This window comes from Sardina pilchardus, chromosome 11, assembly GCF_963854185.1.
Source record: "Sardina pilchardus chromosome 11, fSarPil1.1, whole genome shotgun sequence".
Classification (NCBI taxonomy): domain Eukaryota; kingdom Metazoa; phylum Chordata; class Actinopteri; order Clupeiformes; family Clupeidae; genus Sardina; species Sardina pilchardus.
Window position 1 is genome coordinate 7059935 of NC_085004.1, and position 26423 is coordinate 7086357.

General features: G+C 42.3%; 1 protein-coding gene across 3 annotated transcripts; it reads left to right on the forward strand.

Moving 5' to 3' along the window:
* The first annotated feature begins 788 nt into the window (after positions 1 to 788).
* Positions 789 to 24787, forward strand: LOC134095340 (NACHT, LRR and PYD domains-containing protein 3-like). Of its 3 annotated transcripts, none has more exons than XM_062548800.1 (15): positions 789 to 879; positions 2266 to 2376; positions 2466 to 2579; positions 3023 to 3136; positions 3968 to 4081; positions 5935 to 7713; positions 11232 to 11402; positions 12891 to 13061; positions 13141 to 13311; positions 13541 to 13711; positions 13871 to 14041; positions 19886 to 20056; positions 21368 to 21538; positions 23738 to 23908; positions 24179 to 24787. In XM_062548800.1, the coding sequence occupies exons 2-15, from the start codon at positions 2336 to 2338 to the stop codon at positions 24321 to 24323; spliced, it is 3675 nt and encodes a 1224-aa protein (XP_062404784.1). In that variant the 5' UTR covers positions 789 to 879; positions 2266 to 2335; the 3' UTR covers positions 24324 to 24787. The 3 variants fall into 3 exon arrangements, with proteins under 3 accessions (XP_062404784.1, XP_062404783.1, XP_062404782.1); XM_062548799.1 differs by lacking the exon at positions 789 to 879 and adding an exon at positions 890 to 993; XM_062548798.1 differs by lacking the exon at positions 789 to 879 and having other exon boundaries at positions 1902 to 2376.
* The last annotated feature ends 1636 nt before the right edge of the window (positions 24788 to 26423 follow it).

Here is a 26423-nt window from a genome sequence, read left to right on the forward strand (position 1 = left end):
TAAATGCCCCTAATTGTTTTGTATTACACACACACACACACACACACACACATACACACACACACACACATACGCAGGGAGGCAGGCACGTACGCATGCACGCACACATGCACATTACACATTGTGAGTGCCTCTGTCTTGTGTGGATGATTCGCCATTTTGTACCACTTAAAACAAACTATCTGTGGCTATTTACAGTAAACAATGATTGCTGCGTACCTGCGTACACACACACACACACAATGATTTCTGGATATGTGTTGACGTCATTGGTTCATTTCTCACACCGCCACTTGTGAAGCTACAGTACAAGGGAGGAGCAGGAGCCCTGAGCAGCTTTGTGTTCATGACAACACAGCCTGAAACATGAACTGCTCACACAGATACCCTCCCAGGCACACACACTGAAAACAAGTAAAGTGTCCTGTGTAGTACCTTATGTACAGTATGTGCTAATCGTGTTTTATTTCAACACACTAATAATAGAATTTCCATTGTAATAGCAAAATACTGAGAATCCTTATTAGAGGTTTTAACCTACAACCAGATCTGTCCAAAGGCGTGACCGTCAATGCTGCAGCTGGACCCTTCTCGATCTGTCTGAAGGTCTACGTCTAATTTCAAAAGTGTACAAACTGGCTTTAAAAGCATCCGTGGCCAAGCCCCTTTTAGACTCATATTTATTTGTCTCATATTTATATAAAACCAAACTCTCACCATACACCCAAACGCTCACATCAAACACACCCACACACTCAGGTCATACACACCCACACACTCAGGTCATACACACCCACACTCTCAGACTAAAAGCCAATGACATGAAAGTAAAAGAAAGAAAGAGGAGCCGTCTGGCTGCTGTGTCTGCTCATATGACAGGTGTGTAGAGGTTTCTAGAAGTGTTATGTATCTTATGTGGAAACAGACTGGAAACGCTCTGAGCTGCAGCTTTCGTCTAAAGACAACAGCAGGGATCAGTAATACAGGACTATGGTTTGTTGTTCAAGTTTCAAGTAGGCCTATCTTCACATGCAAAAGAGATGTTTATTTGAAGAGCTCTTTTTCAAAACGCAATAGTCACAATTTTAATGCATTTTATGTATGTATTATTTTCAACTTTGTTTTTCACATTTCAATGGAACTGTAATTGGGTTATTGTTAATTTGATTTATCAGCTCAACTCAACACAACTGCACTTTTATTGTTGTTTTATTGTTTTATTATTATCTGGAATACATTCAATTAAATGATAAATTATATAACATGATCTACTAAAAAGTCCAAAAATAGATTTGTAGCTTTTTGGAAAAGAGTTCTTCATTTGTTCATTCAACAATACATACAGATTGAATACAGTAAGGTATGATGTATGATGTATGCTTTACTGGATGTTGGTAGATCAGATTAAGGATGTGGTAAATGTTTCTGAAAACTGTTGGTCTTAGTCCGTATAGTAGCCTACATAGTTATGAGATGTCAATAGCTAAAGTTTAGATCTAATCTGTCACTTATCTGACCCAGAGAATATTTACTGTAAACTGCCACCACCTTCTCAACCAGATATTCCAAAACACACACAGACACACACACAGACACACACACACACACACACACACACACACACACACACACACACACACACACACACACAAGTGTCCAGTGTATTATGTAGTAAGTGTATTAAGGGCCATTCACACCAAGAACGATAAGCACAGTCTCTCCCTGTGTTGATGAATAAGATGGCTAAATGTGATGGGTTCTAAATGGTATTAGCTTTTTATTGTTCTCAGAATTGCTCAGAGTTATCCCCAATAATTGTTCTTCATGTTGTTATAGTTAAAGTTTATGTGTGAACGCATGTCATTCATATTAGTGATGACAATATTGTTATTGTTCTTGGAATGAATGGCCCTTTATTTTGTGGGGCAGCCGTGGCCTAGTCAGGGCTTCGGGCTCATAACCGGAGGGTTGCCGGTTCGATCCCCAACCAGTCCATGGCTGAAGTGCCCTTGAGCAAGGCACCTAACCCCTCACTGCTCTGCTGGTTGGGCAGGCAGCTCACTGCTCTGGGTTAGTGTGTCATTCACCTCACTGTGTGTTCACTGTGTGCTGTGTGTGTTCACTAATTCGGTTAAATGCAGAGAACTGAATTTCCCTCACAGGATTAAAAAAAATATATATTCTATTCTATTCTAAGGTGAAGTTTTACAACTATTATGTGCTTGTATGTAAAGTCAATGTGAATATATATTTGCTCAAACACAGAGGCAGCTGATGGCACCAGTAGATCTTGATCTCTAGAATATCTTCTGAGGAAGAAGGTGCTGCCTCCAACATGAATCTCCCAGAGGAACCCACTCAACATGGATCTAGAGGGTGAGGAGTGTGTGTGTGTGTGTGTGTGTGTGTGTGTGTGTGTGTGTGTGTGTATGCAAACCTGTGACTGTCATTTACATTTCTCTAAGGCCACTTCAGCAGAAGAGGTCAGACCCCCCTGTAGCCAGCGGTGTGTCCATCAAGAGTGACCAGTCCATGAATCATCCAGTAGTATTTGGAGGAGGAGACCCCACTACTGACCAGTGAGTCACATATCCACCCAAAGCCATATGGCCACTACGGTGTCATGAGTTTGGTCAGAACATTGTATTGATCTCTAAGTGACTGCAAGAACCTTCTGTTGAAGACTAAAATAATATGCCAAATTCATCAAATCTGTGTGTGTGTGTGTGTGTGTGTGTGTGTGTGTGTGCGCACGAGACAGAGAGAGAGAGCAAGAGAGAGTGTGTAGTTTGTGTGTGTGGTTAGAAATATGATTAGTGGATTCAAATAAAGAATTCAAATGCATGTGTGTGTCTGTGTCTGTGTGTTGTGAGAAAGTGAGTGACAAACATGCATATAGTGTATTTATGATTTAATGTTTATTTGTATGTATTTGTGTGTGAGTGTGTGTGTGTGTGTGTGTGTTGTGAGCGTGGTCAATCAGAAGGCAAACTTGTGACTGTCATCTGTACATTTCTCTAAGGCCACTTCAGCAGAATAGGCCAGACTTGCCTTTGCCCAGCGGTGTGTCCATGAAGAGTGACCAGTCCATGAATCATCCAGTAGTATTTGGAGGAGGAGACCCCACTACTGACCAGTGAGTCACATATCCACCCAAAGCCATATGGCCACTACGGTGTCATGAACTTGATCAGAACATTGTATTGATCTCTAAGTGACTGCAAGAACCTTCTGTTGAAGACTAAAAGAATATGCCAAATTCATCAAACTGTGTGTGTGTGGGAGAGAGAGAGAGAGAGAGAGAGAGAGAGAGAGAGAGCAAGAGAGAGAGAGTTTGTGTAGTTTGTGTGTGTGGTTAGAAATATGATTAGTGGATTCAAATAAAGAATTCAAATGTGTGTGTGTGTTGTGAGGAAGTGATTGAGTGACAAATATGCGTATACTGTGTCTATGGTTGCGTGAGTGTGTGTCTATGATCGTGTGAAAGTCTGTGTGTGGGTGTATGCATGCCTGTGTGAGACATGCTGTGTTTCTGTGTAGGTTGGTAGTGAGAGGACTGCAACAACATGGGATGGCCAGCAAGAGGGTCAAACAGCTAGCAAAGTACTGGGCCATCTCTGCTATTATAGGCAGCTGCCACATATGGCGGAGATATTCTTACTTTTACCCTTAAGAACTGAGTATTGTGCTTCTTAAGTAATATTGTGAAGACCTGCTGCATGCCACTGGTCCATGACTTTGCGTATGTATTCTACTGCATCCTTAATATTTGTGTCCCTGTACCATTTTCTTCATGTGGACATAAATAAATCCCTGCTGAAAAAAACAGCCTGACCAGCTTAAGGTGGTTTGCTGGTTGACCAGTTTGTTTTAAACAGCTTGTTTGATGGTTAAAATGTGTGTTGTGAGTATAGAGTGTTGGTAAACCTGAAGGCAAACCTGTGACTGTCATTTACATTTCTCTAAGGCCACTTCAGCAGAATAGGCCAGACTTCCCTGTGCCCAGCGGTGTGTCCATGAAGAGTGGCCAGTCCATGAATCATCCAGTAGTATTTGGAGGAGGAGACCCCACTACTGACCAGTGAGTCACATATCCACCCAAAGCCATATGGCCACTACGGTGTCATGAGTTTGGTCAGAACCTCTAAGTGACTGCAAGAACCTTCTGTTGAAGACTAAAAGAATATTCCTAATTCATCAAAACACTACGACCAATGTTTACCTTGTCTGATTCCGGACTTCGACGCAATTGGATAACACTATGACCAATGTTTACTGACTTTGAACGTTGCAGCGCTGTTATCATCAGTTTAGCTTGCCTCTGGCCCGCCTATATCAGACACACCGATGTGATTAGTTTCCTCCGATGCCTGGGGTAAAAGTAACGTGCATCACTGCTCATTGCCACAATTCAAATTGTGCTCTCGCGAGAACTCCGAATTTCCAGGGTAAGGCTTTTTAGCAGCGTGAATTAAAGGTAAATGCAACGTTTTTCAGTTAGTCAATTCATTCCATACTGTTATGATTAAATGAGTCATTACGGGTCGAACAATGTTTTTTTCGGCCGCCCTAGTGGTCTGTAGCGGTAGAACCACGCTTGCAATTTCAGGAGCCCTCGGGCACGCACCCATTCTACTCCAGGAAGTGTCATGTGAAGTGTCATGAAAAGGCACGGCAGATTGACCGATTGAGGAGTTTTGTAAAATATACACGCTAAAGCTGTAGGGGAAGCTCTGCAGAGAAATATGCAAGCATAAAACGAGCGAAAACGAAAAGCGAGAGCAAAACCGGCAATGAAATCGCCAATGCATAGTTTCCCTTTAAATTGCACGCAAGGCAGCAGGGTATACCCAGATTACAAGAACACTGCATTCAGTGAGGACATTGGCTACAAGTCTTCCCTACCAGACTCAACTTCTACATCTGGTTTCCCACAACTCAGGTCCCTGATTGCTTGCATCACACCTCAGAACATATCACCGAAACACTGTCACACATCCTAAATGGCTGCCATGCCTATAAGGAATGTTCATTGGCATACAGTGTGTGTGGGTGTGTGGGTGTACATGTACATGCTTTCAATGTTTTGTCTGGCACACTGTTTGAGAGTCTAACCCAAGATATTATACAGTAGGTGATCTTGGTAACAGTTTGGGGCTGCTATTTTCTAGCATTATTAAGTTTTGTTGAGTTATAGGCGAGTTTAGAATGTTGTTAAACAATAGCATTCTACCATCTGGAAGTATCTTATAGCCAGCCCTATGTGTATGCCAGTTAGCAGATGATTGTAGCCCAGCTATAAATTAACAAACAGCAGCAACCTCTAACACATACATATAAACAAGATCATGATATCAAAATATTTTTTTTCTATCTTGGTTAAATCGACATGGGTTAGTTTAATAGTGATGCCATTCAGGACCGTCTGAGAATATGTTGTTCTTGCCACCCAATAGCATGTTAGTTAAGTTGCCATGCCCAGCTGAAATGTTCTATTGATAATAATGCAATTGCAAAGATGTAATAATTAATATTATTGAGAGATCACTTCACTTCACAAGCTGTAAAGGCTGATACTATAACATTATAATGCTATTTGAAAGCAGTCATGTACAGTATGCATAACTATAGTTATACTAATGACAATAGTTTATAAGGGTTTATAAGCATTTATTAATGTATTTATAACGCTTTATGAATACTGGGTTCATAGAAAGTGTTACCACACAATAGCTATTTATAACTGGAGTTGTTTATCTTAAGAACGGCAGATTTTAAGAGTAAACATGGTGTTTTTGCATATTTCAACCACATTGCTAAGTAGACTAGACTTTAAAGAGATATGTGACCATCAGTGCTTGAAAGAGGTAATGCAGTCCAAAGCATGAATGTAGAATACCACTTTGAAACTCTCTGTCTCTGCTTATCTCACAGACATCAACGTACAAACACACAGAGTCACAAATCCCTTCTGCAAAAGAAGTTTCAGTGTTTATCTGAGGGAATCTCTAGGCAGGAAAACCCCACACTCCTCAATGAGATCTACACAGAGCTCCACATCACAGAGGGGGGAAGTGGAGAGGTCAGTGCTGAACACGAGGTCAGACAGATCGAGATGGCGTCCAAGAAATCAGAAACATACGATACACCAATCAAATGTAATGACATCTTCAAACCCTTAAATGGACAAGACAAAGACATAAGAACTGTGCTGACACAGGGAGTGTCTGGCATTGGAAAAACTGTCTCTGTGCAGAAGTTCATTCTGGACTGGGCTGAAGGAAAAGCCAATCAGGATGTCCACTTCATCTTTCCTCTTCCATTCCGGGAGCTGAACCTGATGAAGGAGAAGAAATTCAGTCTGGTGGAGCTTCTTCAAAACTTTTTTATCGACAGTAAAGATTTCAGTATCTTCACTGATGAAAAGTTCAAATTGTTGTTCATCTTTGATGGTCTGGATGAGTGTCGGATTCCTCTTGATTTTCACTCCAACCAGAGGTGTTGTGATGTAACAGAACCAACATCAGTGTCTGTTCTGCTGACAAACCTCATCAAGAGGAATCTGCTTCCTTCTGCTCTCATCTGGATCACCTCCAGACCAGCAGCAGCCAATCAGATCCCTCCTGAGTGTGTGGACCAGGTGACAGAAGTACGAGGCTTCAACAACCCCCAGAAGGAAGAGTATTTTAGGAAAAGAGTCAGTGATGAGAACCTGGCTTACAGGATCGTCAGCTACCTGGAGTCATCCAGGAGCCTTTACATCATGTGCTACATCCCAGTATTCTGTTGGATTGCAGCTACTGTTCTGGAGAGAATGTTGTGTTCAACAGAGAGAGGAGAGATCCCCAAGACTCTGACTGAAATGTACACACACTTCCTGATCATTCAGACAGATATCAAACAGAAGTACACATACAGAGGAGAGACAGATGAAGAGATGATTGTCAAACTGGGGAAACTTGCATTTCAACAGCTGGAGAAGGGCAATCTGATCTTCTATGAGAAAGACCTGGGAGAGTGTGGCATTGACATCACAGAAGCATCAGTGTACTCAGGAGTGTGTACCCAGATCTTCAGAGAGGAGGCTGGGCTGTACCAGGGGAAGGTGTTCTGCTTTGTGCATCTCAGCATCCAGGAGCATCTTGCTGCTTTATATGCGCACCTCACTCTCATCACCCAGAAGAAAAATGTTTTAAATCCAGTCAGCTCCAGATCCAAATATACTCAGGTTTTCAGACCTGTTTCAGACTATTTGTATGACCTGCACAAAAGTGCAGTGGATCTCGCCTTACAGAGCAAGAATGGACACCTGGACCTATTCCTCCGCTTCCTTCTGGGCCTCTCACTGGAGTCCAATCAGAATCTCCTAAAAGATCTACTGCCACTAACAGCCAGCCAATCACAGAGCACAGAGAAAAGTGTCCAGTATATCAAGCAGAAGATCAGGAAGAAACCCTCCTCACAGAAATGCATCAATCTGTTCCACTGTCTGAATGAGCTGAATGACCAGTCCCTTGTGGAGGAAATCCAAAGGTACCTGAGCCCAGGAGGTCTAGATGAAGCCAAACTCTCCCCTGCCCAGTGGTCAGCTGTGGTCTTTGTGCTGATGACCTCCGAACAGGAGCTGGATGAGTTTGACCTGCAGAAATACTCCAGATCAGAGGCGTGTCTGTTGCGTCTGATGCCTGTGGTCAAGGCATCCAGATCAGCCCAGTAAGTAAATAATCAAAGTCTATAAATAACAAAATGTTGAAAAATGTTGTGAGGTTGATGTTGATGGTTAGCAAACATGCTAAGGAATGCTACCAGATGCAATGTCAATGCATACATTTATGGATAACTAGAAAAAGTGTCTAGGGAATACAATAGGGCTTCTGGCTGTAGGTGTAAAGGTGGAAATACAGGAGTAGAGTTCAGAAGAATGGATGTAAGGTGAAGAGAGAGTGCATGTGTGCAAATGAGTGGATGTTGGTGGAAATGAGTGTGTGGATGTGTATGGATGTAGTGGTGAGTGAAAATCTGTGTACGTGTGAGTAAACTATCTGCTATTGCAGCCTTGCAGTTGGCGTTTGGCATCCCAGGACCATGTCCTTCTATACCAAGTCAAGCTTGCCATTCTCTGCACTCATTTTCAGCAATCCGATGGGCGAACTAGTGAAATTATGTTTTCTAAACAAAGTTCGGGAGGAGCCCATTGGATTGATTGAAAACCCCCCTTTCGTCTAGCCTGGGTGCAGCCGTACTTTAGCCCCGCCTACATCATTTTCCAGCGGTAAGTTCTGTCTGGCATTGCTCCGTTGGGGCGGAACTACAGTATGTTCGACCCAGAGCTGACCATACCAATCAAATTGTCAGGGCGGGCCTTAGGCGATGATGGACAGATGAACAACAGTGATGTTCACTCAGGTTTATTTAGATTGCAACAGAAACGCTATGGCTATGAATGCATATTTTTCAATGCAGTTTGCCCTTTCGTTTAGCTTACATGAAAACAAAGGTTTTATCAGGATTCACACAACTATTTCGGAACACTTAGACCAACATGGATATGTGGGAAAATTTCGGTTTGTTTGAAATGTCTGTTTGCTCGTTGGGTTAATGACACCCATCCCCAGCTGTTCATTGCATGTCTGTACAGTTTGAAGGAATTATTTTTAAAAACAAAGGAGGGGAAATGTTTTCCAAATAGCCTACCCTGCTACATATTTCATTGTCTTAGATTTCGCTATCAGGTGTTGTACAAGATAATACTGACAGTGCAATAACTTTCAAAAAAGACCAGAAGATATAGCCTACGTTATGAGCTATTTTGTTGCTCTGTTTGGTTAGGTCTATCCAATGAGTGCAGAGCCACCCCCCCCCCGTCCTGTATCGGTTGAAACACAGCCCATAGCTGAATGGATTAATTTCAGACTTGAGGATGACGTAGTCAGGCTATTTTACGTCATGCTAGAGTTGCAAAGCCTCCCACCTCCTCTCCTGCTCCTCCATTTCACTATTAGCTCTCAGCTCTAAATTACCCCTCATTCATTCATAGGGGGTGTTAGCGGATAACATCACTCACATGACCTCCACTATTGGCATCCCAGGAACATGGCCAGCTACCAAGCCAAACTTCCATTCTCTGCACTCACTATAAAGCGATATTCCACCATTTGAGGATTTGCTTTCATTTTCCACCTCCCCTTGAGTTAAACAATTGAACAAGTTAAACAATTTTTACCTTTCTCCAGTTTATCCAGCTGTTCTCTGAGTCTGGCGATACCACTTTTAGCTCTAGAATAGATGGAACTAGAAAAGCACTCAGAGAGCGCAGCTACCTCCGCCTTTATTGTTCTTCCTAGGTTGTCATACATTTGGACCTAAACTATTCAGATCGCCACCACGTGGCCATACCATGCCATTACACCACCAAGCTAAATACATAAACGCTGAATCCCGACGGAATTACGGATCAGTCCCAAAATGTAATTGTTTCTTCCTTGGGTCATGTCCGACCTTCCCTGAAAATCTCATCGAAATCCATTCCTTACGTGTTGAGTTATCTTGCCAACAAACAGACTTTTAGTCACTTTTAAACGTGATGCTAACGGTCTAATCAAATTCAATGATCTATGCTAAGCTGGAGCTAAAACTGGTATCGCCAGACTCAGAGAACAGCTGGATGAACTGGAGAAAGGTCAAAATGAATTTTTAACTCAAGGGGAGGTGGAAAATGGTGTAATTCCCAAATGGTGGAATATCCCTTTAAAGAGACCCTATGCAACTTTTTCATAGTCATAAAATCGCTTAGAAATCAATGTTTTGCTTGACTGACCAGTTTTATCGAAAACAGTCATATTTCCTCCTGCCCCTAGTGTCCCTCTCCGCTATTACAACCTTGCAACTTTCTGATAAATGATCGTCTGCTGTTTACATCCCACTGTCTGCAGTCAGAGATGCGAAAGGAACAAGAAGAACCACGCTTGCAATTTATATATTTATATATAGCCATATATGTATAAATATACACGCTAAAGCTGTCGGGGAAGCTCTGCAGAGAAATATGCAAGCATAAAACGAGTGAAAACGAAAAACGAAACCGAAACCAGAGATGAAATCGCCAATCCTGCATTATTCCTCTTTAAAGGAATACGCCACCCAAAAATGAAATTAAGCTAGTCTCGGTCACCCCCAGAGTTAGAACAGTGAAAAAAACCCGGTTAAAATCCGTCCGGGCATTCTCCTGCTTTGGGAGCAGCGATTTTAGCTTTAGCTTAGCACAGTTGCTGTAGATGAAGGGTGTCAGTGAGCACGTCCTCCAAAAAAGTGACCGAGACGTCTACATTTTTTTCTAAATATATCTTGGGAGCCATGTGTTCAAAACGAGTACAAATCATAATGCAAAATCGAACGAGACTATTACCTGGGCAGATCTTTACTTGGAACTATATTCAGCCTCATCGCCGACGAAGCACCGCTAGCTAGGCGCAAAGTTCTCACGTAGCACCACTTGAATCCCATCTGTGAAGTTCCAGTCGAATCTAGAAGTTGGGAGTTTACAAGACTGCTACGTGAGAACTTTGCGCCTAGCTAGGGGTGCTTCGTCGGCGATGAGGCTGAATATAGTTCCAAGTAAAGATCTGCCCAGGTAATAGTCTCGTTCGATTTTGCATTATGATTTGTACTCGTTTTGAACACACGGCTCCCAAGATATATTTAGAAAAAAATGTAGACGTCTCGGTCACTTTTTTGGAGGACGTGCTCACTGACACCCTTCATCTACAGCAACTGTGCTAAGCTAAAGCTAAAATCGCTGCTCCCAAAGCAGGAGAATGCCCGGACGGATTTTAACCGGGTTTTTTTCACTGTTCTAACTCTGGGGGTGACCGAGACTAGCTTAATTTCATTTTTGGGTGGCGTATTCCTTTAAGCAATCCAACGGGCAAACTAGTGAATCTTTCCTTCCTGTCTACGTTTGCTGGAACCAATCACAAACTGGCTTATCCATGAGGTGCAGCCAAATATTACAGAGTCATTTTAGCTATGCCCATTAATTACGCCTCTTGTGGAGTAGAAATACAGTGCAGACTCCCCAGACAAATGTTCAATCTAAAAAGATTGAGCTTAGTCTGGTGATAGCCAGGCTAGACAATCGAGCCAATGCTCCCAAGTGACGTGTGTGTGTGTGCGTATGTATGTTTGTATGTGTGTACAATGTTATCTGTTCTGATCATATGAATTTCCTACAGGCTGCGTTGCTGTAACCTGACAGAGAAAAGTTGTTCCTCTCTGGCTTCAGCCCTCAGTTCAGGCTCAAGTCTCAGACAGCTGGAGCTGAGTAATAATTACCTGCAAGACTCAGGAGTGAAATTTCTTAGTGCTGCATTAGGAAATCCACTCTGTAAACTGGAGACACTAAAGTGAGTATACAACTGTATGTGAGTGTGTGTGTGTGTGTGTGTGTGTGTGTGTGTGTGGTAATTAAGCTAATTAACTAGCTTGTGTGGGGCAGCCGTGGCCTACAGCCCCATAGTTAGGGCTCCAGGCTGGTAACCAAAGGGTTGCCGGTTGGATCCCCGACCAGTAGGAAAAATTGTGGGTGTGGGGAGTGGTTGAGCACTGCTCTCCCATGTCCATATCCACGGCTGAAGTGCCCTTGAGCAAGGCACCTAACACCTCACTGCTCCCAGAGCGCCGCTGTGGCAGGCAGCTCACTGCTCCGGGTTAGTGTATGCTTCACCTCGCTGTGTGTGTTTCACTGTTTCATTAATTCACAGACTTGGATAAGTGCAGAGACCATATTTCCCTTACAGGATCAAAAAGAGGATATTGTCAGCCTTAACACCCATTGTGTAAATGAGAGAATTCACCTGGTATTCGCCTTCTGTTTATATCATACCTGAAGCGTTCGAATGTTTTTATCCATTTGGGCCACGAGCTTAGTTCGAAGTGGAACGGTCCCGGTGGTGTGATGGTGAATAGGCTATGTTGTCCATACTGCATGCTTTCTGCTAGTCGCTTGCTTGTTAGCTTTCGCTGACTCGCGTTATCTGTGCCTCTAGACTGTCTTCTGTCTTCTGACACCATGTAGGCCTATTGTTCCTCTAACTACATAATTAAGGACACAACAATCAGGATGCAAGTAGATCACTTTTATTATTATCCTACTTCTTCCTTGGTTGTCATACATTTTAACTATAACTATTCAGAGCACCATCACATGGCCATACCATTCCATTACACTGCCAAGTGAAAAACATAAACGCTTCCTGGATCCAGACGGTGATACGGATCACTCCCAAAATGTAAAAGTTTCTTCCTTGGGTCATTCCAGACCTTCTCTGAAAATGTAATCGAAATCCATCCATAACTTTTTTTGAGTTATCTTGCTAACAAACAGACAAAGAAACAGACAAAACAAACCCTGATGAAAACATAACCTCCTTGGTGGAGTGTATGTAGCCATTTAGAAGCGATGGGAGTTGAAGAGCTGATGCGCTGACGCTGACTACTTGGCCTGCTTGAACTGACGCTGGAAGCTCACTGACGCTGAATTCTCTCATATGTGCAACTATATCCTTTCACACACATTGCTATACTCTTACATACACAACTGTTCACTCACACACAACACGATACTCTCTCAAATGTCTCACATGTACATGGAGTGTAGCAGTATTTGTGTGTGAGTGTACACGTAGCAGGGCTGCCAAGTTTCAGAAAATGGCAAGCGTGAGACATGTTTGTCTGTGAAAAGTTTTTTAAGTGTCTTGGCAGCTCCGATTGAAGTCGCATAGTACATGTTAACTTGGAAACTCAAGGAGAAACAGCGAATCAGTGTTTGTGCGTGTCTTTTATGTGTGTATCTGAGCGTTCAGTATTCATATGTGTCTTAATGTCTCCTCCAGACTGCATTACTGTAACCTGACAGAGAAGAGTTGTTCCTCTCTGGCTTCAGCCCTCAGTTCAGGCTCAAGTCTCAGACAGCTGAACCTGAGCAAGAATGAACTGCAAGACTCAGGAGTGACACTTCTTAGTGCTGCTTTAGAAAATCCACTCTGTAAACTGGAGACACTACAGTGAGTATACAATTATTATCCAGGGGGTTGAAGGTTTGGAGTGTTGAATGTTTTGATGTTATCTTAATGTTTTCTCCAGACTGCGAGACTGTAAGCTGACAGAGAAAAGCTGTTCCTCTCTGGCTTCAGTCCTCAGTTCAGGCTCAAGTCTCAGACAGCTGGACCTGAGTTACAATAATCAGCTGGACTCAGGAGTGAAACATCTTAGTGCTTCATTAGGAAGTCCACTCTGTAAACTGGAGATATTAGTGTGAGTATACACATTTTATCCATAACTCTGTGTGTGTGTGTGTGTGGGGGGGGGGGGGCACATGTGTAAGTGTGTGTGTGCGCTTGTGTGTACTGTATGTGTGTGTGTGTGTGTGTGTGTTAGTGTGCATCTGAGAGTTGAATGTTTTGCTCAGTGGGGTGTGTGTGTGTGTGTGTTTTGTGTTTATCTGAGTGGTGAATGTTCAGATGTATCTTAATGTTTCTTCCAGGTTGTGTTGCTGTAATCTGACAGAGAACAGCTGTTCCTCTCTGGCTTCAGTCTTCAGTTCAGGCTCAAGTCTCAGACAGCTGGACCTCAGTAGCAATAATCAGCTGGACTCAGGAGTGAAACATCTTAGTGCTACACTTGGAAGTCCACTCTGTAAACTGGAGACATTAGTGTGAGTATACAATCATTATTCAAAACTCTGTGTGCGTGCCTGCGTGTGAGTGAGTGAGAGTGGGGTCGGCTGTGTGTGTAGGTTTGTGTCTATCTGTGTGTGTATTACAGTATGTGATTATCTGAGTGTTGAATGTTCTGTTCTTAATGTTTCCTCCAGGCTGTATAGGTGTAACCTGACAGAGTACAGCTGTTCCTTTCTGGCTTCAGTCCTCAGTTCAGCCTCAAGTCTCAGACAGCTGGACCTGAGTACCAATAAGCTACAGGACTCAGGAGTGAAATATCTTAGTGCTGCATTAAGAAATCCACTCTGTAAACTGGAGACACTAAAGTCAGTGTACAATTATTATCCATAACTGTGTGTGTGAGTTTCTGTGTGTGTGTGTGTGTGTGTGTGTGTGTGTGTGTGTGTGTGTTTTTCGTCTTTGGGCTCTATTTTAGCAATCTGAAATGCTTGGTCAGAGACGTAATTGTCAAAGACATTTAAAGCCCAATTCACACCAAATATTCGCAACACAACGAGACTGAGTTGCAGTGGTGTGAATTACATGTTGCACATACTGTAGTTGCAAGCCGTCGCAGAGCATTCAACATGTTTAATCACAGTTGCAAGGTTTTAGAACATTGGGTAATCTTTGGTCTGAGCTCTACTTTAGGCATGTCCGGTCCACATGCGCTAACTTAACGGAGTGATTTTGTGATCAGAGGCTAGTCGCATTGTTCAACAGGGTTGTACTAATAGCCGTTTTCAGACAGGTTTTCCGCACATTCTGCGATAATTGCTTGCCGCATTTCTGATGGTAGCGGACATTCAGACATGAAGCATATATGCAGAATATATATACGGCCACATCTAATTGAGAATTTCCGTCAATTGGGCTTTGGTTCGCTGGGAAAATAATGACGCCTTATAAATGCGGCCGTGCTGTCAGCTGTTCATGCCTAACAGCGGAATAGTGTAGTTTTTACACCGGGAGTATGGAGGATTCGAAAGAGTTGCTATAGCCTTGCTGCGTGGCCTGCAGTGTCTTAGAGAGATGGAACTGTTCAGTGACATTAGGGCCCTTTAAATACACGTAATACTTACTTACCTCGATCATCACTGACAAGTGCGGAATTTTTCCGCAATTGCATTCACATACAGTAGCAGCTGTGGCGCCACCATTAAGGCAAAATTACTAGGTCAGCAGCAGGAAAAGTCCCGGTAGTAGATATATGGACATATGAATTCAGAATGAAATGAATCCATATGAATTCATACATGTATGAAACCCTACCGTAGAAAGTCTGTGAAGATTGTGGAAATGCACGTCTGTCTGAAAACGGCTTATGTTTCTTAATCAGCCATGTGTGTGACGTTATTTAAACCAATGAGAGAGTGACTCATTATGAACAGTGACATTCTCTTTAAAGGGACACTTCACCGATTAGCATTAAGCTTTGTATCTTTAGAAAACCAGTCATGTTTTTGAATGGTCGTGCATCATTCCCTCAGTTTGCCTTGAGATGGGAGAAATATGGATTTCAATGAAACCCATGAATAGGACTTCCTGCTTTCAATGATGTAAAATGATGATTTTTACATCATTGAAAGCCGGAAGTCCAACATTGAAATCTGTATTTCTCCCATCTCAAGGCAAACTGAGGGAATGATGCAAAGCTTAATGCTAATCGGTGAAGTGTCCCTTTAAGAGCAAGCAGCACAACTGCAAACAGTGGGTCAGTATTTTGACAGTCTACGACACTGTGACAATTTTGACAGTTGATTCCACTAATATTTGCTTTACTAAAACCAACATGTGACTAGCAGAGTAGCTATTTGCCATATAGCCTACAGGGGTTCCCAACATATTTTGGCAAGTCATCCTAGTTTGATCTGTCTAAATGTTGGCAACGCCAATCAATCACAACATGTTGTGTGAGAGAGTATTTCTTATCTCTGCTACATCCATTTGAGAGTGGTAGTTTGATTTTCCCCAAATAGCCTATAGTCAGGTAGAACCCCAGGATAGGTGTGACATAAGGTACTAATGCAATTTTTTTGCATAATCTGATCGTTTAGGGGGTGTAGACTCAGAATCTGACGGGTGCCGCTCCGGCACCCTTGAGCATTTTCCTTAAAATGACATCATCTGCCACACCCCTTTTTGACCATAGAAAGTCGTCTAAATATACATTAACATATAAACCCATCATGTATGGTATCAAATTAAAGCTCTTCTCATGCAGGAATCAGCTTTGACCATCAAAAAGATGAAAAAAAAAAGTTTTTAATGACATAATCTGCCACGCCCCCTTTTGTTGACCAAAAAAAAAAGAACTAGACTCACATTACTGTATAAAACCCATCATGTATGGTATCAAATGAAAGCTCTTCTCAAACACAAATCAATGATGTCAATTTAAAAAATGCTAAAAATTATCCCTCCAGAGAACATAATAACTGTAAAATCTGGTACGGTCACACCTCTGAAATGGTAGGCTGAGCAACAAATTGTATCAACCCTCACCAATTAATCAAATAGACAACAAAGTAGTACTTTATTACAGATTTCTGAAAGCAACTTTATCAAGAACATGTTGCCAGGCTGGCCTTGTACACATCACAAACATCAAATGTCTCCTCCAAAGAACATTCATTCAATCAGACATTTCTCCCTTGCTGTCATCAGTATCCTCCACTGAAAGTCGAATTTTTATTTGCACACTGCTCATCACCTTTGCAATGGATCCCTGAAGCAGACGACCACCTCGTGACCCAAAGAGAGAGCCATTAAGAGTCCAGGAAGGGCAGTACATCTGCTACACATGTGAAGAGTCCGGTCACACCAGTCAACAGTCATGGCCAAGTCACCCGGCAAAGACATGCTCCAGGAGAGGCAGACAGTGCACAGAATACTCCACCAGAGAGCGAACCAAGGCCCCCTGGTTAATCAATGATCAGGAGTGGGCTGGCGGACTATGTTGACACTGAAGTCGACCAGTTCCTGAAACAAAATGCATTTGGTCACTGCTGGACGGTTGACCTGATGATCTCTGGAGTGAAGACAAGCTGCCTTTGGGACACTGGGTTTGAGGTCACCACCATCAAAGAGTCTCACTTTAGAGAACACTTTGGGGAGGAACAGCTAAAGTCCACCCATTGGGTGGAGCCTATGGACTGAACATGCCGGTCCTTGGTTGTCTTGAAGCAGATGTTGAGTGTTTTGGAACCACTCTTTAGCGGCGGTGCATCTTCATACTGAGAGACACCCATCTGGATGTTGTAAAGATGTAAAAATGGGCTCCCTGGCATTATGGGGATGAACATCATCAAAGATCTAGTGACCTCTCTGCTGGGTGTGGATGCAATGAGGATGAAAAGGCTGCTCCACCAGAGGCAAGTGTCCGTCGTGTGTTGGCTAGGGTCAAGAATGAGGTGGAATTATTGGATTCAGATGGCAAAATTGGGTTTGTCAAGGTGGCTGGCAGAGAAGTGATCACCATCCCACCACACAGTAAGAAGGTGATTGAAGGCTGGTGCCTCCAACAGTGGAATGCCATTCCTGGTGGAAGCCACTCCAAAGATCAGCATCCAGAAGGGGCTTCTGGTTGCCAACATACTCGGAAAGGCAGCAGGTGGAAAAGTCCCTGTCGGGGTTATGAATACCTGTGAGAAGGCCATAAAACTAATATCCAGGGCCAGGGTAGCTGTTGTGTCCAAGTCACAGAGGATCTGTCCAAAAGAGGTGGTGGGGTTTGATGAAATGGATGGGGTATTGCATGTTGAACAGTGTGCAGGCTACCGAAGATGGACACCAATGTATGCCTCTTCCAGTACAGGTAGCTGCAGGAGAGCTTAACTCGGCACAGCATGTAAAGCTTAGTGCACTGTTGAAAAGCTACGGGGATGTCTTCTCAAGCCACGACAATGACTATGGCTACACAACTACAGTGACACATGACATAACATATAAACTGGTGACACCCACCCGATCAAAAGTTCAAGCGACATGTACAGGACATAGTGGGGCAAAGAGAGTAGCAGCCCCTGGGCATCGCCAGTGGTCATTGTGCGAAAAAAAGACGGGAGTGTGTGCTTTTGTTGTGACTACAGAAAGCTGAACATGGTCATGTGCAAAGATGCATACCCACTTCCACGGATAGAGGAGGCGCTTCATGCACTGGGCAAGGCACAGCTGTTCCCCACTTTGGACCTGACATGGGTTACTTTCAAGAGAAGACAGCTGTCTTTACCCCGTTTGGTGTCTATTCTTAAAGCATTAAAAAATGATAGGATGAAAAATATTGTTTTCTGTAATTCTGGGGGGGGGGGGGGAATTATAACTAACATGCTAACTAACAAGGGTACATCAGACTTGCTATAATATTCACAATAAAATGAATTACTATTGAATGATTGTATTCCTGTATGTATTAGGCCAGGGGTTCTTAACCTTTTCAACCTTGAGGCCCAATTTGTTATACTGTAGTAGAAAGTGGCCCGGGGCCCATTTAATATTCATCATTCACATCCAAAAAGCGCACGTTTTTGTATTTATTGGTAGACATTTCACAAGTGCAATTTCATTACGTTACGTTAACGGTATTTGTTTTTAGACATGGCTGGATTCACTTAATGGTAGCTTTCTGGCGATGAACTTCTGGCCATCCATTCATTCTAACACGTTGGGCAAGTCTCCCCTTTAGTGAAATGTGTAGTGTCAGAATCCCAGCAGTTTTGTAAGGATTCTTGTGAGTGCATAGGTATAACGACAATGTGCTAACGTAGCTAGCAGCATTTGCAGTACATATCCTCGATACGGATATCCACAAGGTGAATGGCAGAGGTGGAAAACTCCAGCTTCAGAAAGTAAAAGTCCAATCATGTATTGGTTCTACCTGTGCACTTAACAGGTGATCTCATCAATTAGCTGCTTGACCTGGCTGAAGAGTTGTGTTAAATAGAATCAGCTGGTTTGAGTAAGTGGTTGTGGTAGGACTTTTACTTTCTGAAGCTGGACTTTTCCACCTCTGATGCATGGAATTTGTCTCATGCATTGCATATCTCTGATGTCTTCCTTTGATAATCTACCCAGTACCGCGGCCCTTGCGGCCAACAGGTGCAACACTGAACATGTCTTGCGGCCCTCTGGTTAAGAATCACCGTAAGTCTGGGCCACGGCCCTGTGGTTAAGAATCACTGTATTAGGCTAAATGGCAGTTCCATCATTTATTCAATTTAATACCAAAATATGACATGATTTAGAGTCAGCTATTATGCGGCAAAAAGGAACGTAATCTGACCTTAAAGGTCACTTTGCAAATGGTATTTTGTTCTCTGAAGGGACCTGAACTATTTTTTTTCATCTTTTTGATGGTCAAAGCTGATTCCTGCATGAGAAGAGCTTTAATTTGATACCATACATGATGGGTTTATATGTTAATGTATATTCAGACGACTTTCTATGATAAAAAAGGGGTGTGGCAGATGATGTAATTTTAAAGAAAATGCTCAAGGGTGCCGGAGCGGCACCCATCAGATTCTGAAAGGACACCCCCTAAACTATCAATTTATGCAAAAAAATTGCATTAGTACCTTATGTCACACTTATGCCCAAATTCCACAAAGTTCTACCTGACTAGCTAATCCGTTTGTTTGACAATGTTTGCACACCAGGGCCCGTACACAAAGAATGTTAAGGCTAAAAGTAGCTCCTAACTGGCGAATTTAGAAGAAACTCCTAAAAATAATGGCCGTGCCACTGCTAACTTTAGGACTCCTAATTTTTTTCACTAAAAGTAATTCACGAAGCATTTTAAGCCTAAAAGTACTGTAGCTCCTAAGTCCCTTTGTGTGTGTGTGTGTGTGTGTGTGTGTGTGTGTGTGTGTGTGTGTGTGTGTATGTGTTACTGTATGTGTGTGTGCTGTGTGGCATAGGTGATGCTTTATACCCTTGAATGTCAAAGCTGTATTATCTGAGAATGTTTTAATCCTTTCTGTTAAGAAATTTGATTGGCAGATTCAAATAAAGAAATCAAATGTGTGTGTATGTGGGTGTGGCTGTCCTGTCCTCCGTGAATGTTTCTGTGTGTCAGAATGAGTGAGTGTGTACAGTATGTGGCGAGGTGTGTTTGTTTGTGTGTATCTGAGGGTTTAATGTTCTGATGTACTGTATGTTGATGTTTCCTACAGGCTGTGGAACTGCAACCTGATGAACAAAAGCTGTTCCTCTCTGGCTTCAGTCCTCAGTTCAGGCTCAAGTCTCAGACAGCTGCACCTGAGTGACAATGAGCTGCAGGACTCAGGAGTGAAACTTCTTAGTGCTGCTTTACAAAATCCACTCAGCAAACTGGAGACATTAGGGTGAGTATACAATAGGGGTGCCACAATTTTAATTCGAAATCGATTGAAATTACATCTCAGTCTCAAACTTCCAACTCAAAGGTAGAATTGACAATGTAGCCACAATGGAGAGAGCGGTGACCCCACCTTGTCCCAATCCTGGGTCTCCTGGGTACTAAATGTGCACCTTGACCGCAGTGGCAAAGAGCCAGGCTGACTGGTATGGCAGTCAGAGCGCATACTCAACCAGCACTCCGTCACAGTCTGTCTGAGTGAGGGTGTGTGTGTGTGTGTGTGTGTGTGTGTGTGTGTCTATGGACGTCCAAAACAAGTTGATATCACAATGGTCTGTCCAGGCTGTGATCTGGACGTCTATTTTAAAGTCAAAATGAGTTGATAAGTGACACTGGGAAAATAGTCCATCCTCACCCGGTTCAGGACGTCTATAGACAACCAGCATTAGTTGCAAATAGACGTTCTGCGAGGTCATAATCTGGACGTCTATTTGACAGCCAGAATCAGTTAATAAGTGACATTGGGACAATAGTCCAGTCTGACCCCATTCGGGACGTCTATAGACAGCCAAAATTAGTTGCAAATAGATTTTCTGCCAAGCCCTGATCTGGATGTCTATTTGACAGCTAGAATTAGGTAACAAATGACATTGAGACAATAGTCCAGCCTGACCCCGTTCGGGTGGTCTGTAAACAACCGAAATTAGTTGCAAAAAGACGTTCTCCCAGGCCATAATCTAGAAGTCTATTTGGCAGCTAGAATTAGTTGTTAAATGACATTACTGAACTTTCATGGTCCAAAAAAAAAGATTAATGTGTTTGTTTGTTCTTAAATTAACACAAAGCAAAGCCTCCTGGGAATGGGGAATGCATTTATCCAATGAACCGACCCAAAAAATTAACCATGATTGGTTTTTGGGGGTAACTACGATAATCATGGTTTATCATTACAGTTGATAAAACCGCATCACACGTGTAAGGATCAACCTTTAGATTATGACTCTGACACAGTAACTACAGCACTAACAAGGCTTCAGATGTCATGTGTGTCAGGTGAATGTTCAATGATTAAGTCTTTCAGACGTCTTCTAATGACGTCTATGTAACACCCAAATAAGACATCTATAGAACATCCAGAAAAGACATCATAAAAACTTTCATTCTGGCTACTCTGAAGACGTCTTCTGGAGTTCGGCGACCACGTCTTCTGGACATATTTTGGACCACTTTTTGCTCAGTGGGGTGTGTGTGTGTGTGTTTTGTGTTTTGTGTTTATCTGAGTGGTGAATGTTCAGATGTATCTTAATGTTTCTTCCAGGTTGTGTTGGTGTAAGCTGACAGAGAAAAGCTGTTCCTCTCTGGCTTCAGTCCTCAGTTCAGGCTCAAGTCTCAGACAGCTGGAGCTGAGTAGTAATTATCTGCAAGACTCGGGTGTGACACTTCTTAGTGCTGCATTAGGAAATCCACTCTGTAAACTGGAGACACTACAGTGAGTATACAATTAGTGTGTGTGTGTGTGTGTGTGTGTGTGTGTGTGTGTGTGTGTGTGGTTAGCACAATCCCATCCCATTCTGTGTTGCTGTGAGTTGCGTGTTTGAGTCCAACTCTTCTACCAGCAGCGGTAACCAGCAGCAAAGACACATGTCCATGACTTTCTTTTTCAGCCAAACAAATAAAGACAAAAAGTCAAGTCAGGTCAAGTTTATTTATATAGCGTATTTCATACACAGAGGTCATTCAATGTGCTTTACATAATAGCAGATAAAAGCATCTCAAGAAACATTTTTACATCTCAACATTCACACCACTGACTTTGAGCTCTCTTGGTTCTGAAATATTAGTCAACTAAGCATTTCAATAACCTCAGAACCTACTTCAAATTAATTAAAATCTGCCAAGATTAATCCAAATCTGTTTTAAAATGTCCATTTTGAATTTTGAAAATTGATTTTGTTCAGCATTTTCATTAGCCCCCACAACCTTTCCAGTACAAATTGGTCAAACACTTTCTGAAATATTGCCAGTATACTAGGTGGTAATGGTTATGTTATGTTAATTATGAGTTAATTATGCAAGTTAGCATCTGGTAGTTTATATATGCCATGCTATACTTAAGCAATATAGCACGAGTGGGAGTGGGTTGTTGCTGGATATTCCCACGGGTGCTGTTCGGCCGTAGGTAACAACACCTGTGGCAATATCCAGCAACAACCCACGATCACGAGTCTGTCTGTTTTGTCTACTGTTAGATGGGTACGCTGGCGATTACGCCACTCCATCTGACATGTCTTGTCTTTGTTATGTTACCTTGTCATGTTTTTGTCTTGTGTCATTGTTATTTTGTAAATTTGTTTGTTCATGTGTTGTCACGGGTAGCCTACGCTGGCGACTACGCCACTCCGTTCGGCACTGTCTCTGTCTTTATGTAACGCACTTTGGGTTGCACTCTGTGCACGTTAAATGCGCTATACAAATACATTTTACCTTACCTTAACTTACAGTACATTGTATCGCGGAGTGATTTATTATTAGCTGTGAAAAGTCCGAGTTGATTATCGTGGGATATTTCAACTCATGGAACGTCTCTCGGCCAATCAGAAACAAATAAACAGCTCCATAGAACCCAATTGTTGTATACATTTCTAACATAAACTTGGTGCACTTGATTTCGGGGTCTACAGTGGGGCTCTATGGGCTGGCAAATACAATGTGCATGCAACAAGTCAACACCACTTGTACCATTTGACACCACTGTAGGTCTTAAATGTTGTCGTTTTTGTACTTTAAACCCTTGTAGCCTACCCTAGCCTGACATCATCGTATCAATTCTAGTCAGAATGCTCTGATAGTTTGCTCCATTGGGACGTACTACGGGACGTGTTTAAACAGATAATGTTTTTAATTATTGCGCTGTCAATATCTTTTTTTGGTCAATGTTTTTTATTGTGATTTACACAAATAAAATAATACACAAATACAGTTAACACTTGAGACAAAAAACTCCACAAACAAACAAACAAAAAATAAAATAAAATAAAAAATCATACAGTACACAGAGAAAGTCCACATAGTAGTAGTCATCTTGTACAATCGCTATTCAGAGCCAAGGTGCATTGTAAGTTGCTCCACATGTGAGATAAAAGGTTGCCATACAACATCAAACTTCCCCATTGATCCATTCAGTGTGTATCTGATTTTTTCTACCTTAAGAAAAAACATGACATCACAGACCCATCTGCCAAAAGAAGGGGGCTTGTCATTCTTCCAATTTAAAAGAACGAGTCGCCGAGCTAAAAGGGAGGAGTAGGCTATACATTTTAGTTGTGACTTTTGTAACGGGAAGTCCTCTGAAGGAATGCCAAAAAGTCCAATGAAAGGACAGGGGTCAACAGTTAAACCTGAAATGCGCTGTCAATATCTTGTACAACTCCGACGGCAAAATCTGAGATCACGGGATACGTATTTTAAACAGATATTTACCCCCCTTAGTTTTTAAAAATACTTGCATTCCAGGTGGTGAATGAGAGATTTCAAACAAACGAGGGAGCAACATGTCACAATGCAAAAATGCTGTTTTCCCTTGATTACACACAAAAGTGAAGCCAGAGTTTTCCTTTGTTGTGTGTGTGTTTTATGTGAGTATTTGGTGTTAAATGTTCAGATGTATGTATCTTATTTTTTCTTCCAGGCTGTGTGACTGTAATCTGACAGAGAAAAGTTGTTCCTCTCTGGCTTCAGCCCTCAGTTCAGGCTCAAGTCTCAGACAGCTGAACCTGAGTTGCAATGAGCTGCAGGACTCAGATGTTGAGCCCCTCTCTGCTCTTCAGAGGAACCCACAGAATAATTTACAGCACCTAGAGTAAGTACTTATGAAGGATTGATTGACTGATTGTGTTACTTTGAAGTCTTAGAATTGGTTTGTGATTCATCCAAATGTTTAGAAATATGGTTAGGAGCTACCAGTATGGTTCTTGTTCCTTTGTCTTTCCTACGTCTGTTATTGGACAGGTCTAATACAGGTCAGGACTAATAGCACTAGCAGTGTTAGCTGTGTGTGGGGAACAGAAGCATTTGTTATGACAATATAGACCATGAGGAAACCTGTTGGTTATTGTTTCCTATCTTGCAGATGGAAATCAGCAGGCGGTAGCGTCTCCCTGATGGCAGCAGGGAAGCAGTTTATTGTTGGGGGTGACCGTGGTACTCAGTCCTCCTCCTGCTCTGCATCGTTTGATAGCAAAGCTATTCACAGAGTGTCACAAGATTATGGCTGAACTGGAGGAAGAATGACCTCAAATACCCCCTGAACATTGGGCAGATCTGATTCAGTTACTAGAAGCACTCGCTTGAGCCATTTACTGCCAAATAGGTTCAACCGGTAATACATTCAAAGGGTTCACTTACATTTTCCAGCAGCACTTAGATCAAGATCAGAGCACATTGTATGACCAATTTCAGCAGAAAACTGGATAATTCCAAAGGATTCACATAATTTGCCTTGCCAATATACAGTATGTTTATGTGTGAAGTTATGCTTATATGAATTAATGTGTGTAGTGATTCAGACTGATGTACTTATGCAAATATGTGTAAATGTAGTGATTAAAACAGACTGATTGTTGTTGCTTACTCTTTTCTCACAAAATGTAAGGTTTTATTGCCATATGACAAGGAAGATATTTAATATACATGTTTGTGTTGTGTCATTATTCTGATATTAAATGAAATGTGAAGTACATCATGTGTGTGGGTGTTAAATGTGTACGCAGCTCTTTTCTATGAATCAAAAGCTAATCAACATGTCTGTCAAACCTGTCAACTACTCCAACCTGTGTACACTCTATAGACCGGACCCATCTCTGCTCGGTACTGGGTAGTAGAGAAGTACACAGGAGTCAGAGACCTCATCTGATTGATAAGGAAATCCTCCGTCATAGATCTTCCACCTGGAAATTGCCCAATCCATCCATTGAAGGGCTCTGTTGTGCCATTCCAGGATTCTGTGGGTCCACGCAGGGTGCACATGACCTATGGTGACCTTTGGTGACCCCTATATGACTGCTATATGCAGGATAACCATTTTGTCGTTGACTACTGTATGAGTCCATGTTGAAGTTACTTCCATTTTGCCTATGAGTTCAAACAATAGGCGAGCGCAGCTACATGTAGGCTATATTCTGCTAGTCACAAACAGGTTTTAGTAAATCAAGGTGTAGTGGAATTCCTGTGTTCCACACACAGTCTCATATGCAAGCGGATTCCTTCAAATGCGCGGCTGAGTGTCCAAATATGTGCTGTTTGAAGTTGCGCTGCTTTCTGTTAAAGGGAATGACAGATGTCACTCTCAGTTTAAAAGATGTTACGCCCCTAGGCCCCGGCAGTGGCGCAACTGGCTGGGGCACCTGCACCGTACGCTGGCGACCCGGGTTCGATTCCCGCCCCGTGGTCCTTTCCAGATCCCACCCCGACTCTCTCTCCCACTCACTTCCTGTCATTCTCTCTACTGTCCTGTCCAAATAAAGGCAAAAAAAGCCCAAAAAATAATCTTAAATAAAAAAAAAAAGATGTTACGCCCAAAACACACCCACAGCTGATTAGGATCCAGTTGTCTACCATTTAAGGATGGGTAAGATGAGAGATTTGTCGTTTTTTAAATGAACTGTTTGTTCTGTACTCCAGTGTAATATTCTTCGGCCGCACAAATTCTCCCAAACACACCCACATTCATATCATACACACCCACAGGTGTCTGAAGTCTAAAGACAACAGCAGGGATCAGTAATGTAGGACTACGGTCTGATGTTCAAGTGTCTTCAGTCGTAAATCAGACGATTTAAATGTACAGTAAATATATATCTATGTCAAAAAGGTGCGAGATTATGTAGGCAATTCTTTACTGGAAGTTAAGATCATGGATCATGGTAGGCTACTGTAAATGTTTCTGGTGTTGGTCTTAAGGCCCGTTCACACCAAGAACGATAACGATAACGATAACTATAAATAAATATCGCTCCCATTAATATGAATGACAACGTTCACACATGAACTATAACGATAACGACATGAAGAACGATATCGTTGTTGATCACTTTCAGAGCGATTTTGAGAACGATAAAAAGCTAACAGCCAATCAGAACCCATAATATTCTAGCCATCACATTCATTAACATGAGGAGAAACTTTTCTTATCGTTGGCCAGTGTGGACGCTTTTATCGTTATGGTTATAGTTATCGTTATCGTTATCGTTCTTGGTGTGAACGGCCCAGTCCTTACATAGTTATGGTACGGTCATGGTTTGTATTATACAGCATTGTTTTTTTAGGCCATTGACTGAATTGATATTGCTATTCGCTGTAATGTAGCCCTACCATGC

Coding starts and splice junctions, on each gene's coding strand:
- LOC134095340 (XM_062548800.1), top strand. CDS start 2,336: ATGAATCTCCCAGAGGAACCCACTCAACATGGATCTAGAGG. Junction 4,082..5,934: donor GGAGACCCCACTACTGACCA/GTGAGTCACATA, acceptor CTTATCTCACAG/ACATCAACGTACAAACACAC. Junction 13,712..13,870: donor TGTAAACTGGAGACATTAGT/GTGAGTATACAA, acceptor TGTTTCCTCCAG/GCTGTATAGGTGTAACCTGA.